The sequence below is a fragment of the Ictalurus furcatus genome, chromosome 2, assembly GCF_023375685.1.
Source record: "Ictalurus furcatus strain D&B chromosome 2, Billie_1.0, whole genome shotgun sequence".
In the NCBI taxonomy this organism is placed as follows: Eukaryota; Metazoa; Chordata; class Actinopteri; order Siluriformes; family Ictaluridae; genus Ictalurus; species Ictalurus furcatus.
In genome coordinates this window covers 23,845,730-23,859,958 of record NC_071256.1, presented here as the reverse complement: position 1 = coordinate 23,859,958, position 14,229 = coordinate 23,845,730, and the positions used below count along the sequence as shown (strand labels likewise).

The 14,229-nt window shown below is 38.1% G+C and overlaps 1 protein-coding gene across 1 annotated transcript in view; it reads right to left on the bottom strand.

Moving 5' to 3' along the window:
• Positions 1 to 442: 442 nt before the first annotated feature.
• Positions 443 to 14,229, bottom strand: part of LOC128625656 (paramyosin-like) — a 21,440-nt gene continuing 7,653 nt past the window's right edge. The window contains exons 5-16 of the mRNA XM_053654189.1: positions 13,904 to 14,206; positions 11,284 to 11,568; positions 11,070 to 11,179; positions 10,493 to 10,976; positions 10,144 to 10,227; positions 7,632 to 9,458; positions 7,334 to 7,481; positions 7,138 to 7,255; positions 4,378 to 4,537; positions 4,113 to 4,208; positions 3,895 to 3,972; positions 443 to 3,696 (exon numbers count right to left, since the gene is read on the bottom strand). Of these exons, the coding sequence (XP_053510164.1) occupies positions 3,520 to 3,696; positions 3,895 to 3,972; positions 4,113 to 4,208; positions 4,378 to 4,537; positions 7,138 to 7,255; positions 7,334 to 7,481; positions 7,632 to 9,458; positions 10,144 to 10,227; positions 10,493 to 10,976; positions 11,070 to 11,137 (3,240 nt within the window). The 5' untranslated portion in view covers positions 11,138 to 11,179; positions 11,284 to 11,568; positions 13,904 to 14,206 and the 3' untranslated portion in view covers positions 443 to 3,519. The remainder of the gene's footprint in view (positions 3,697 to 3,894; positions 3,973 to 4,112; positions 4,209 to 4,377; positions 4,538 to 7,137; positions 7,256 to 7,333; positions 7,482 to 7,631; positions 9,459 to 10,143; positions 10,228 to 10,492; positions 10,977 to 11,069; positions 11,180 to 11,283; positions 11,569 to 13,903; positions 14,207 to 14,229) is intronic.

Sequence of the window (14,229 nt, the reverse complement as noted above, 5' to 3'; positions counted from 1 at the left end):
TTGAGTCATTGGTGCATCCTCCCTACGACAGGTGGTCTTATCAGTACGTGCATATCCTGTATTATTCTAACTTCCCACTCTTGGCATATAATAGTGGATACACGCTAAGGAATGAATGACGGATAACAAGTTAACGAGCTAGGAAGAAAAAGATACAAACTGCAAATGAGGAATGTGTATTCAGTGATTCCTCACAAGCTGGAGTTAAATCCACTTGTCCTGGTTTCTTTGATTAATATACATGAATACCCTCTTATACCTTATACATTGATTATACATGATTGGATTATACTTTGATAAAAAAAAATTCCATATTTTATCACAACATAATCATATGCTTAATATGTTTAAATGCTGGTTTAATATTAAGTCTCTCTCTTTATGATTGAAATACATTTCAAAGTAATTATTAGGCCTTTGATGGATTAAAACATTTCTTCTCACGCTGATTGTTTTACCTTCTGTTTGGACCTGATTGATTACATTATAAACATATTTAAATCATAGGCTGATCAAAGAAATTATTCTAGATGATAAAGTTTACAGTGGCTTCATAAACTGATTAAAAACTTTTTTTTAAAATAAAAAAAAAAGAAAAGAAAAATGCACCTGATGCACATTTGTTGTTCTTCATTTTCTAGAAGTAGAGTTTAAAAACCTTGCTGTATTTTTTGTAGTTAATTAAGAGAAGGTACACCGCCATCCAGGTGTGTCCTGTTAGATTGATTGTTTAAACAATAAATAGCTCTGAACAGCTATGCTTGGTTTTAGCCTTCAGTTTCACCTATAAAGATTGCATTCTTGTTAAAATGGACAAGCCAACATGAAGATCAGAGAGCTGTCCATGGGAGAACAGCTAGCCATTTTGAAGCTAAGAAAAGAGGGAAAATCAATCAGAGCCAGTGCACAAACATTGAGTACAGACAATACAACAATTTGGAAGGTCCTGAAAAAGACAGAAGCCACTCATGTACTGAGCAACAGACACAGAATATGTCAGCCAAGGAAAACAGCAACAGCTGATGATAGAAACATTGTGAAAGCTGTGAAGAAAACCCCAAAACAACAGTCAATGGCATCACCAATAATCTCCACTGGACAGGGGTGAAGGTATCTCAATCCACCATTCAAAGAAGATTTATATAAGACTTAAAGCAGAAATATACAGGCCTTACCACAAGATGCAACCCACTCATTAGAAGTAAGAATCGGAAAGCCAGATTGGAATTCACAAAGAAATACAGAGATGAACCACAAAATTCTGGAACAAAAGTGATGAAAAGGCCAAATTGTGGAGAAAGTATATGTTCATGATCCAAAACATACACGGTCATCTGTGAAACATGGTGGAGGTTGTGTCATGGTTTGGGCTTGCATGACTGCTTCTGGAACAGGCTCACTAATCTTTATTGATGATGTAACTCATGATGGTAGCAGCAGAATTAACTCAGAAGTTCACAGGAACATTTTATTTGCCAATTTACAGTGAAATGCATCCAAATTAATCAAGAGCAACTTTATCATGCAGCAATACAATGATCCAAAACACCGCCAACTCAACAAATGACTTTATCTTAGGGGGAAAAAAAGAAGGTTTTAGACTGGCCAAATCAATCACCAGACCTTAACCAAACTGAGCAACCCCCCAACCAAAAAAAAACAAACAAACAAAAAAAAAACACACAATTTGGTGATATCAGTGAGTCGCTGGCTTGATGCAGCTTTTGCAAGCAAGGGATATGCCATTGGATGCAATCAAATATTAAGTGTATCTGTTCCTATACTTTTGCTCACCTAAAAATTGGATTCTCTGAAGTGTTGGTGTATAGCATGAACAAATGAATTGGCCTTGCCCTTCCAATGGTTTAGGAGGGGACTGTAGCTCACTGTCAGTGAAAGGGGAGAGAAATAACATTTTGCAGATTCTGCAAGGCATACATATACTTGACATCAACTGTACATACACAAATACGAATCAGGAAGCAAGGCTTCAGCCACTACCCCTCTGGCCATACCATGCCACCAACTGCTAAAAATCTTGCATAAGCTGTTAATTAGTTTGATGGATGGGAAAGAGGGGTTGTCTGTATAGTAGATACACTGGTAAAATTCCCAGAATATTGTGCCTCATTATTTAAAGAAAGTGTACAATCAGGTAAGACATCAAAAACTATATAAATATGTGAGTATCTGAGGTTAACTAGCAGAGAATTCTACCACTTTGATCAGAGGAGAGCAAGAAAAGACCAACATCCCAACCACCCAAAATAGGCACTATACAGTACCAATGTTGGCATACCTACAATTTAGTATCTGACTATGCCCTAATACATACATCACTGCTAGGTGTGATGATCGTTATTCAGAAGATGAGATATATGAATGAACCTAATGAAATGTAGCCAAATACCTGTTTGAAAAAAACTGTGGTTTCTGTGAGCTCCATAGAATCTGAACAATGTGATAGAGAATATGGAAAACAGACAACATGGACTTGAAACAGCTGGCTGTTCAACAAAACTAGAAAGTCTCCTTCATTCAACTCACAGGACTGCACAAAGCCACTGATTTTTTGTAGATATTAAAAAAGTGAGTAGAATGACAGAAATTAAAGCAGTGATAAAGAATTTTAATATAAATAAATTGTCAGTGCTCATCTATTTTGTATTTTCACCTTTAATATGAAATATGTGAAATTTAAATGGTGTATATTAACAGAACTTCAGTTACCTCTATGAACAGAATCAAAATAATTAAATCACTACACAGCTTACTCAGTTTTTTTTTTGAAAAATTAATCATTAAGCCAATGTTTAACCAGATCAATGGCATTTGCCCATGCCCACCACCTCCCTCAAAGCACAAACTCTCTCACGTAACAAAAATTATTCTACACCACAAAAACAAAAAATAATGCAGAAATATACAACATATATATTTGGATGTATAACATGCCTTAGTGGAAAGCATATATGTAAGAAGATATTGCTAAAGTAGAAAAACCAGAGTAAAACAAAAATCTTTTAGATTTTTGTTTATTTTTTGTTCATAGTTGAATGCAACTAATTTAACTCATAATTTAAGGTCTTTAAAGCTTTGTACAAAACAAAGATACAAAATCAAAAGAATTATTTCAATTCTTAGGAAAAGTATTTGTTGGTTTTTACACATCAGATGTATCATGATGTGCATGTACCTTTCAGGGCTGTAGAACCTATTAAAGCTAAAAACCCATTAACTATCCAAAGAACCCTTCTTCCCTTAGAGTCCAGATATCCATTCATGTAAACAGTTTGTGCCTTGATATGATACAGAAATCTAATAAGCATTCAGTGATGGACACAAATATAAAACCTTTACACTTTGATTAGTTTTACACCAACTGAAGGCTGTCTGGTCTCTTCATTTGCACTGATAAGCTTCACAGGTATCCTAATAAAATTTTAATATTGCATTACAAAGATCAGGTATGGAAAAATAATTGTAAAGTGATATTTGCCAGCTTTTAAATAGTTCAGTCTAGGAGGAAGCAGCAAGCGGAGTAGCTGGCATTGTCTTCTTTATAGACTCTTCTAAAGCCTTGTAAACTAGTCTCAGATTCTCCTTGAGTTGTGAAATTTGTTGTTCTGCTGTCTCCTTAACCAAGTTGAGTTCTGTCTGTATTTTTTGGAATCTCTCTGAAGCAATATTTTGATCCTGCAAAAGAAGTAATATAAATAAAGAGGGATATGAAAATTGACTGACTGACCAGGATCAAGCAGTTAATAAAGATGAATGAATGAGAGCATATTAAAGTAATTTGGTCCAACAATCATTCACTTGATTATTCATTATGAAATAGTCATGATGCATGATGAAACATTGTGGTTTGGATATGCTCCTTATTGTACTTACCATTTTGGCAGCATAGAGTTCATTTTTTAAAGTGTCAATTTCCTGTTCCTGACAGGACTCTTTAACCTGGAGCTTGATCTGAGAAGACAGATAAATATTATAGATACCAGTCTAAACAGAGTGATGTCAATATCACTAGCAGGGTCTCTAACAAGTTCTAAGAATTAATTTAAAAATCTAAAATAAAAAAATGTAAAAAACAAAAACAGTGCGCTAACCATCAATTCATATCGTTCCCGATCATGAACCAGTTGACTGCAACCATCCTTTGCTACTGTTGACATGATCTCCTTAACAAGGTGACTAGTTAGTTCCTATACAATGGGCAAACATACAATTCATCAGATGTTCAACAACACACAGGAATATAACCAGTATTTTTATAATATATCAAAATAATCAATGAACCAGTTATTTGAATAAATGCTTAGTAGCTTTCATTACTAACAGTCCAAAATGTTAATGCTGCTTATTTTACATTACCCGGTTGTGAGCACTAAGTGCTAGGTTCTGGCACTGATACTGCTGTAGAGCATCTCTCTCGGTCTGCAAGGCTTTAGCCAGGTGCACATTCTCCAGACATTTTTGAGTGTACTGCTCAGACAGTGCATCCAGCTCCCTCTGAACTGCTGACAACTCCTCACTAACATACACACACCCATAGAACTATTATATAGTAATATTTTGCGTAGTTAAAAAAAAAAAAAAAACAAAAAACCAAACACCTCACTCACTTATGTGTATATATCGGGGGGGGGGGGGGGTATTTACCCTACAAAAATACAGAGTAGGGTAGTTTGGCAGCGATCATAGCCTTAAATATTCTTGGTTATGATGCTCCCTGTTCCTGTTGCAAAAGCATCCCCAAAGCATGATGCTACCACCACGTGCTTCACAGTAGGGACTGGAATTTGCCAGGTAATGAGCGGTACCTGGTTTCCTTCTGATCTAATGCTTGGCATTTTAGCAAAATAATTAAATCTCTGTTTCATCAGATTATAGAATATTATTTCTCATGAGCCAAGATTCATTTATGTGCCTACTGGCAAATGGCTTCTGTCTTGCCTCTGTACCATAAAGGCCTAATTGACGGAATACAACAGAGATTATCTTTCTTCTGATCCCAACACAAGACTTCTGGGAGTGCCATGATAATGACCATTGGGTTCATCATTACCGCTCCCTTTTGTATAGCCCTACAAATTGTTCAGAACTTCCATTTAAGACCGATGGAAGCCACAGTATTCTGCAGGACCTTGACGATCAATCCTGAGGATAATCAAAGACGATGACCCTGAGCCCAATTTAGTGTCACAGCAGTTTGAGTTTACAAAACTCTGTCAGAATCTCCCCCCCCAGTGTAGAGTATATTTTGCAATAAAAAAAAGAACTTAATCAATTACAGAATACAGTGCATCTGGAAAGTATTCACAGTGCTTTTCCACATTTTGTTATGTTACAGCTTTATTCCAAAATGGATTAAATTCATTATTTTCCTCAAATTCTTCAAACAATACCCCATAATGACAACGTGAAATAAGTTTGTTTGAAATCTTTGCAAATTTATTAAAAATAATAAACAAAAAAAGCACATGTACATAAGTAGTCACAGCCTTTGCAGTGAGACTCAAAATTGAGCTCAGGTGCATACTGTTTCCACTGATCATCCTTGAGATGTTTCTACAACTTGATTGGAGTCTACCTGTGGTAAATTCAGTTGATTGGACATGATTAGACACCTGTCTATATAAGGTCTCACAGTTAACAATGCATGTCAGAGCACAAACCAAGCCATGAAGTCCAAGGAATTGTCTGGCGACCTCCGAGACAGGATTGTATTGAGGCACAGATCTGGGGAAGGGTACAGAAATATTTCTGCAGCATTCAAGGTCCCAATGAGCACAATGGCCTCCATCATCCGTAAATGGAAGAAGTTTGGAACCACCAGGACTCTTCCTAGAGCTGGCCTCCTGGCCTAACTAAGCAATCGGGGAGAAGGGCCTTAGTCAGGGAGGTGACCAAAAACCCCGATGGTCACTCTGACAGAGCTCCAGCGTGTCTCTGTGGAGAGAGGAGAACCTTCCAGAAGAACAACCATCTCTGCAGCACTCCACCAATCAGACCTGTATGGTAGAATGGCCAGACGGAAGCCACTCCTCAGTAAAAGGCACATGACAGCCCGCCTGGAGTTTGCCAAAAGGCATCTGAAGGACTCTCAGACCAAGACCAAGACAGAACTCTTTTTGGCCTGAATGGCAAGCGTCATGTCTGGAGGAAGCCAGGCACCACTCATCACCTGGCCAATACCATCCCTACAGTGAAGCATGATGGTGGCAGCATCATGCTGTGGGGATGTTTTTCAGTGGCAGGAACTGGGGGACTAGTCAGGATCGAGGGAAAGATGAATGCAGCAATGTACAGAGACATTCTTGATGAAAACCTGCTCCAGAGCGCTCTGGACCTCAGACTGGGGTGAAGGTTCATCTTCCAACAGGACAACAACCCTAAGCACACAGCCAAGATAACAAAGGAGTGGCTACAGGACAACTCTATGAATGCTCGAGTGGCCCAGCCAGAGCCCAGACTTGAACCCGATTGAACATCTCTGTAGAGATCTGAAAATGGCTGTGCACCGACGCTCCCCTTCCAACCTGATGGAGCTTGAGAGGTCCTGCAAAGAAGAATGGGAGAAACTGCCCAAAAATAGGTGTGCCAAGCTTGTAGCATCATACTCAAAAAGACTTGAGGCTGTAATTGGTGCCAAAGGTGCATCAACAAAGTATTGAGCAAAGGCTGTGAATAATTATGCACATGTGCTTTTTCTGTTTTTTATTTTTAATAAATTTGCGCAGATTTCAAAAAAACTTCTTTCACGTTGTCATTATGGGCTATTGTTTGTAGAATTTTGAGGAAAATAATTAATTTAATCCATTTTGGAATAAGGCTGTAACATAACAAAATGTGTAAAAAGTGAAGCGCTGTGAATACTTTCAGGATGCAGAGTAAATTGACGTGGCGTGAATACTTTCAAAGTAACAAATACACATACTATCTAAATATATACATGCATATATTATAGCAATGTTGTAGTTGGTACCAATACACATAAATACAGAGGAAAATAGCCATCAAAATGTTATTGTAACTTAAAGATAAACAGAGTAGATGATAATTATAAACATGGTACAGTATTATAGTGTTTCTGACTGCTAAAAATTTATGTATGGTGTATTGTTCCATTACCTATGATTTTTCAATATCACTTCAAAATTTGTGCCACCATTATAGGTCTTCTCCTGACATGCCTTCTGCAGCATTTTCTCCACCTCTAAGCTATAGGCTCTCTTCATGGCTTCAATAACTGTAGATGGTCACAAGAAGAGTTACTCACAAAATCAGGTTTAGAAATGACCATACCTACACAAATAATAGCACACACCAGTGAGACAGTCGGCCACCTCTTCAGTTAGAAGTCTTTCTTTCTCCTCCTGTAACAACTCGTGCTCTTGCTTGTGTTTGAGGAGAAGGACTTCTGTGGCTTTCCTATGAGACTCCTTCAACAATGTGATGCTCTGTTCAAATGCAGCCTTCAGAGAAAGAGCAAAACAAAATACCACATTATGTATTAGGATGAAAACATGTTTTTAAAAAATGCAGTTAGTGATGTGTTTTCAATTAAAAAAAATTGTGAAATTCTAAAGTGAAGGATAAAATGATAGAACAACCATTATGTTCACCTTGAGTCTCTCCTTGTCCTTTTCATGTTGCTGCTGTAGAGATGTCAGTCTCTCAGATAGCAGGTGCTCCAGTTCATTAATATGACTTTTCAAATTGGTAATAGTTTCTTTCTCAGTGACTTCACTGACCACAGATTTTTCATGAACAGTCATGTTGTTCTGTTCCAACCTCATCTCTTGGTTTTCAGTTTGTATTGCAATAGATTTTTGCATTATTACAGACTGACTCAGCTTCTCTACCAAATAAGCAGTCACGATGTCCATGACTACACTGATCATGGGATATAATGCATTTGTTTTCTTCCAGATACTACACTGCCTTGTTGTCTCAGAAAAATTTTTATTAGGGGTAAATAATTCCAATTTAGATGTTACATGATCGATCAGGATCAATCTCTTCTGCATGTGCTCTTTCAGACCTTTCCACATTACATCAATTTGTTCCTCCTCCATTTCACCATCATTTATACCAATAATGCCAGGGTTAGTTGAAGATGTATTGCCTGAATTATCTGGTCCTGAATAACTGCTCAGAGTTAGTGAGTTACTACTGGTACTTTTGTAAATGCTGAGGGCTGAAAGGTACATTTTAACTTCCTCTAGTTTCATCTCGGAACTCTGTAGTAGACAGGCAGCTTCCTCATTCTCCAAGTTATTAGAGGTAGTGTTCTTTAAGGTGTTCACAAAGCTTTCCCAAATGTCATTTTCCAACTGTAGCCTCCTTAACACTTTGGGGTTCATCAGTGCAGTCTCAAGCTCGGAGACTGATTCTGGCATCTCATTTCCAGCTAGATGACTGATGGCCTCTAGTAACAATCTAAACACACTGGACCTCTTCTTTAGTGCTTCTTCAACGGACTCTAATCTGTTCTGATGCTGCTGGTCTTTTATGTGTGCCAATCCTTTACACTGAGGTATATTAGATCCTAGCTCTCTTTCCAACATCTTATTTTTCTCGTCATCCTTCATTATCTTCTGACCATTCTGAACTGCTGATTTCATGAGAAGGGTGTTCTGGGTCTGCAGTTCCTTGCAAGTCAGATTTGAAAGCCATTGTTGGCTCACTACCTCAGAGACTTTCAACTCCAGCACCTGCACACACTGACGGAGTCTGTCAATTATTTCTGGAAATGCTATTTTATATTCACTGTCCATTGTTAAGAAGCCCAGGCCTCTGAGCATAGCCTCTTTAAGCTGCAGATTTTGATGTGTGTCTTTCAGCTTCTCCTCCATTTCTGCTATCTGGATCTGTGCCTCTTTGAGTTGCCCACAGCTCCTGGACAATTCCAATTCCAAACACTCCACTATAGACTCGAGTTCAGGCTGGTGGCCATTTGGTTTATAGAAGATTTCTGCCTTAAGTCTATCTATCTCTCGGTCTGCTTCAGCTAACTGATTTACCAGTTCCTGATTCCGCTGGTTAAGGGTCTCATTTTGTCTAGTCAGGAAATCAGCTTGCTGAGATAACAGCTTCACCATGGCTTTATCTGAATCAGTATCTTCACTTACGGCCATTGCAGCTCTTTCACTGTCTCTGCTTGCCTGGCACAAAGCAAGTGATCTGAGGCTCTTAATGGGTTTGTCAGAAGTAATTACCTCATGCAACAGATTGCATTCACTCTTTCTTTTAGGTTCATTTGTGAATTCAGAGCTGGACTGGGATAAAGGATGAAGGTCCATCAGGTCATTGATCTGTTGTCTTCTTAGATCTTTCGAATTAACAAGCACTTTGGTCTCTTGGTACTTGTCAGTCAGACTGAGGTTTTGTTTATTTGGACCCATCTTCTGAGGTCCTGATTCTGTTCCAAGATCACATGTTGGCTCCTGCTTCAATGAGGAATAAAATATTTGGTCAGGTCTGTCCATCTTAATGTAATAATTTCAAAATGTTTTAACTTGAGCATTCTACACAAATAATAACAATCAATTGATACACTACATTGCCAAACGTTTCTGAACACCTGACCATCACACCCATAAGTGTGCCTTTCCCAAACTGTTGCCACACAGTTGGAAGTACACAATTCTAGAGGATGTCTTTGTATGCTGTAGTATGATAGTATGTATTACAATTTCCCTTTTCTGGATCTAAGGGGCCTACCTCAAACATGTTCTAGCATGACAATGCCCATATGCACAAACCGAGGTCCATAAAGGCATGGTTTTGCAAATGTTGGAGTAGAAGAACTTGAGTGGCCTGAACAAAACCTTGAGCTCAAACCCTCTGAACACCTGTGGGATGTACTGGAATGCTGACTGTGTCCCAGGCCTCCTTACCTGATATCAGTGCCTGACCTCACTAATGCTTCCATGTCTGAATGGTCAAATCCTCACAGCCATTTTCCAAAAACTAGTGGAAAGCCTTCCCAAAAACTGGAGGAGTAAATGTGGAATGGGATATTCAAAAAGCACATACGGGTGTTATGGTCAGGTTTCCACAAACATTTGGCCATATAGTGTTTGTATATACCATGAATTTGACCCAGAAGACAATAATGAATTGTAATCTTACCCCTAAACTCCAGTCTGTGCCATGTCCATGATCTTGTGAGTAGTCCTCATTATCTGATTCTGACTGGATAGTCAGTTCCACCATCTGATGTTCAAAACAGACACAAAAATATACATCCACTCAAACTACAATTTTAGCAGATTAATAAACATATAAAATCACTACAATGTCAAAAGAAGCAGCAAAAAGCAGAGCTAGGTACAGTTATTAGGTATCACTGAGAATACCAAATACTAGAATACTATAGGCATTTAAATATTTGTTTGTTTTCTTGATTGTTTATATCTATATTATTTTAAATGATTTATTGAACATAATGTACAGTCTAAGAAAACATATCTCCACTCACCCTCTTCCTGTAATGTTCTAGATGTTTCTTCAGCTCAACAGAGTCCTCGTGCTGCCATGCTGGGTAAAGTAGCACCCTTTTCTCTTCTCCAATAGCCATCTTCTCCACCTGCAGCCAACATTCTTCAATCTCCCTCATTCTCTCTTGCTGCTGATTCTCCTGTGTAGAGCTGCTCCTCTCATCTAGGGGGCATAATGAAGACCCCATCACAATGGCATACCTTTGCCTGCGCTCCTGTCTTCCCCTCCACCTGCTGATGCTCTCCTCTGCATTCTGCTCTACCCTCTCTTGTTCTCTGGCCCCTTCCAGGGTTAACATCTCAGTCCAGCTGGAAGTTTTAGGATGGCCTTGGCACCTCGTATAGTGATCAGAACTCTGTTTTGTACAGCACTCATCATTGACAGGGCAAGACAGAGACATGGATTCTTGCGTAACATCTGGCCCAGAGCGAGGGCCCACTCTGGATGGACAATCATCTGGAATGCTGAACAAAATTAAAGTGGATTGAACATTCCTTCTTTCTGGTGCTAAAGTAAATTTAACTGATGTTCTTTGTGACTTGTTTATATGCATTTACCTGGCAACATCTGGTGCATTCTGGTCCTGAATGTTCTTTGTAAGAGCCTGAATCCAGTTTTGTCGCATCCTAGCAGTCACAGTGGCTAACTTGTAGACCAATCCATGAGTCTAGGTGGGTTAATTGTTAATTATTATTTAATCATCTATAATAAATGGTTTCATCTGTTAATATAAAATACCTTATATATTATATTATAAATTATTTGGTATACCCATATTTCAAAGCCAAAGTTCCTCTGGTCATGAAGCTCAATAACTCTGTGACAGGAAGTCAGGTCAATTTCTCCTACCAGTTGTGAGGACTTTAAAGAAAAACAATATTGTTATTAAGAACAATCTCTAAATATTGTCTGTTAATATTCTAAAACTACTAAGCATACACAGTGAATTTCTTCTGACTTGATAGAAAGGAATATCTGGGAACTTGCCTCTTCTGCTCCAGAGTCAAAGTAATAATGTAGGCTATGAGCAGACAGCACGAACCAGTACTTCCTCCACTGGAGAAAATAGACATCAGCAGATATGTTTGTCATTGTATCATTATATAAACATACATATTATTTATACAGTGCTCTCCACTAATATTGGCACCCTTGGTTAATATGAGCAAAGAAGGCTGTGAAAAATTGTCTATTTGTTTAACCTTTTGATCTTCTGTTAAAAAAAAAAAAAAAAAAAAAAAATTCACAAAAATACTCTGCTTTCATGGATATCAAACAATGGCAAACAAAACGGGTTTATCCAAAAACAATTATCTTTGTTAAATATAGGTGTGCCACAATTATTTGCACCCTTTTAGTCAATACTTTGTGCTACCTCCCTTTGCCAAGATAAAAGCTCTGAGTCTTCTCCTATAATGCCTGATGCGGTTGGAGAATACATGGCAAGGGATCTGAGACCATTCCTCCATACAGAATCTCAACAGATCCTTCAAATTTCAAGGTCCACGCTGGTGGACTCTCCTCTTCAGTTCACCCCACAGGTTTTCTATGGGGTTCAAGTCAGGGGACTGGTATGGCCATGGCGGGACCTTAATTTTGTAATCAGTAAAACATTTGTGTGTTGATTTTGATGTACGTTTTGGATTATTGTCCTGCTGGAAGATCCAACCACGGCCCATTTTAAGCTTTCTGGCAGTGGCAGTCAGGTTTTCATTTAATATCTGATATTTGAAAGAGGTGATGCACTCTACCAAATAACACATAAAATTGACATTTTGTAGTAATTTTCACAATTTAAATTAACAAAAAAAAAAATACAGATCAGTCATATGGAAAAAGTAAGTACATTCCTACATTTATCACACCTTCAAATCCATAAAATTGGAATCAGGTGATCAAGATTGGATGCCAGTGATTACAACCTGCTTAGGGAGTGCAGGTGGAACCTGTCTTATTTAGACCTCTCTCATATCTAATGTCTGGTGTTCCCTTTGTTATTGAGGTGTGTGGTGTCATCATGCCAAGATCTAAAAAGTTCTACAAGGCCTTCAGAAAAAAGGCTGTCGATGCCTATGAGTCTGGCAAGGGATTTAAAAAGATTATCATTATTCCACTCTAAGGAAAATCATCTACAAGTGGCACAGATTTCAAACAACTGCCAATTTGCCCGTTCCAGCAAATTCAGCCCAAGAGCATTTGCATTTGATGCAAAAACAAGTCTCTAAGAACCTCAAACTTTTATCACAGGATCTGCTAGTAAGTCTTGCAACTGTTGGTGTCAAAGTGCATGCATCTACAATCAGAAAGAGATTGCACAAATTTGACCTGCATGGGAGGCATGCCAGGAAAAAGCCTTTGCAAGACTACACTTTGCCAATGAGCATATAGGAAAAGACCAGGCCTTTTGGAATAATATGCTCTAGACAGACAAATCAAAAGATAGAGATGTTTGGCTACAGTAACAGCAGACATGTTTGGTGCTGACCAAAGACAGCTTTTCAGGAGAAGCACCTCATACCAACTGTGAAGCACGGTGGTGGAAATGTTATGGTTTGGGGTTGCTTTACTGCTTCAGGGACAGGACAACTTGCATTCATTGATTCAACTATGAATTCTGCAGCATATCAAAAAGTACTTGACAATAATGTGAGGCCATTTGTCCAAAAGTTGAAGTTGAACTGAAAGTGGATCTTTCGACAGGATAATGATCCTGAGCACACTAGCAAATCCACCAAGGAATCGCTCAAAAATAAGAAATGGAGGGTTATGCAATGGCCTAGTCAAAGCCCGGATTTGAATCCCATTGAAATGTTGTGGGGGGATTTGAAACGGGCAGTACATACTGTATATACTGAAAGAATATTGCATTTAAAAGTGGTCAAAAATTCCAGCTAGCTTATGTCAGAGACTGGTGGACAATTATGCAAAATGCCTACAAGAAATTCTTTCTGCTAAAGGGGGCAATACTAGCTTCTGAAGACAAAGGTGTACTTACTTTTTCCACAGAGGAATATTACATCTATTGGTATTTCAATAGAACTATTGATATTTCTAAATTTCTAAGATATTGATATGAATAAATGATTTAAAAAAAAAAAAAAAAAAAAAAAGATATTTTCCTTGTGGTTTTGTTCAAGTATATCACCTTTATTAATAGTCCCTGTTTCAAACATGAGTAAAGCTTGTTTCAAAGCTTGTCCAAATATGTCAAAAAAGACCATTTCCATGGGGTGTACTTATTTTTTCACATGACTGTATATAATGATATTAATTGCATAACTCTACTTCCCCATATAAAATTAATCCAGCATAATTAGGGCTTTTTTTCATACTTGTTCATAAGGAGATTCCCTCAAGTGATCCCCAAGAAGCCAAAATACCAAGTACTCACCTGATCATGGTCATCTATGAACAGCCACCCTTTTTTGAAGTTCAAAAGGTCTGGCTATAAAAACAAATCAATTCAACATGGGCTTTAACAAAGCATTTATGAATATAGACAAAACTGTATGCTTTATCGTTCATCGGGTTGAAAAATACTATACTTCAGCTTCAAAGTGAATCCAACCATGCATATATATACACCCTCACTCACCGTCATGGAAGACTCTGAAGCTTTGACTTCCACTGTCTGCAGTCTTCTCAGAGGATGAATGTTGCTTTGTGGGGCTTCCAACAGTCCTACGGGCTTCTCCTGCACATTAATACAACAAATAT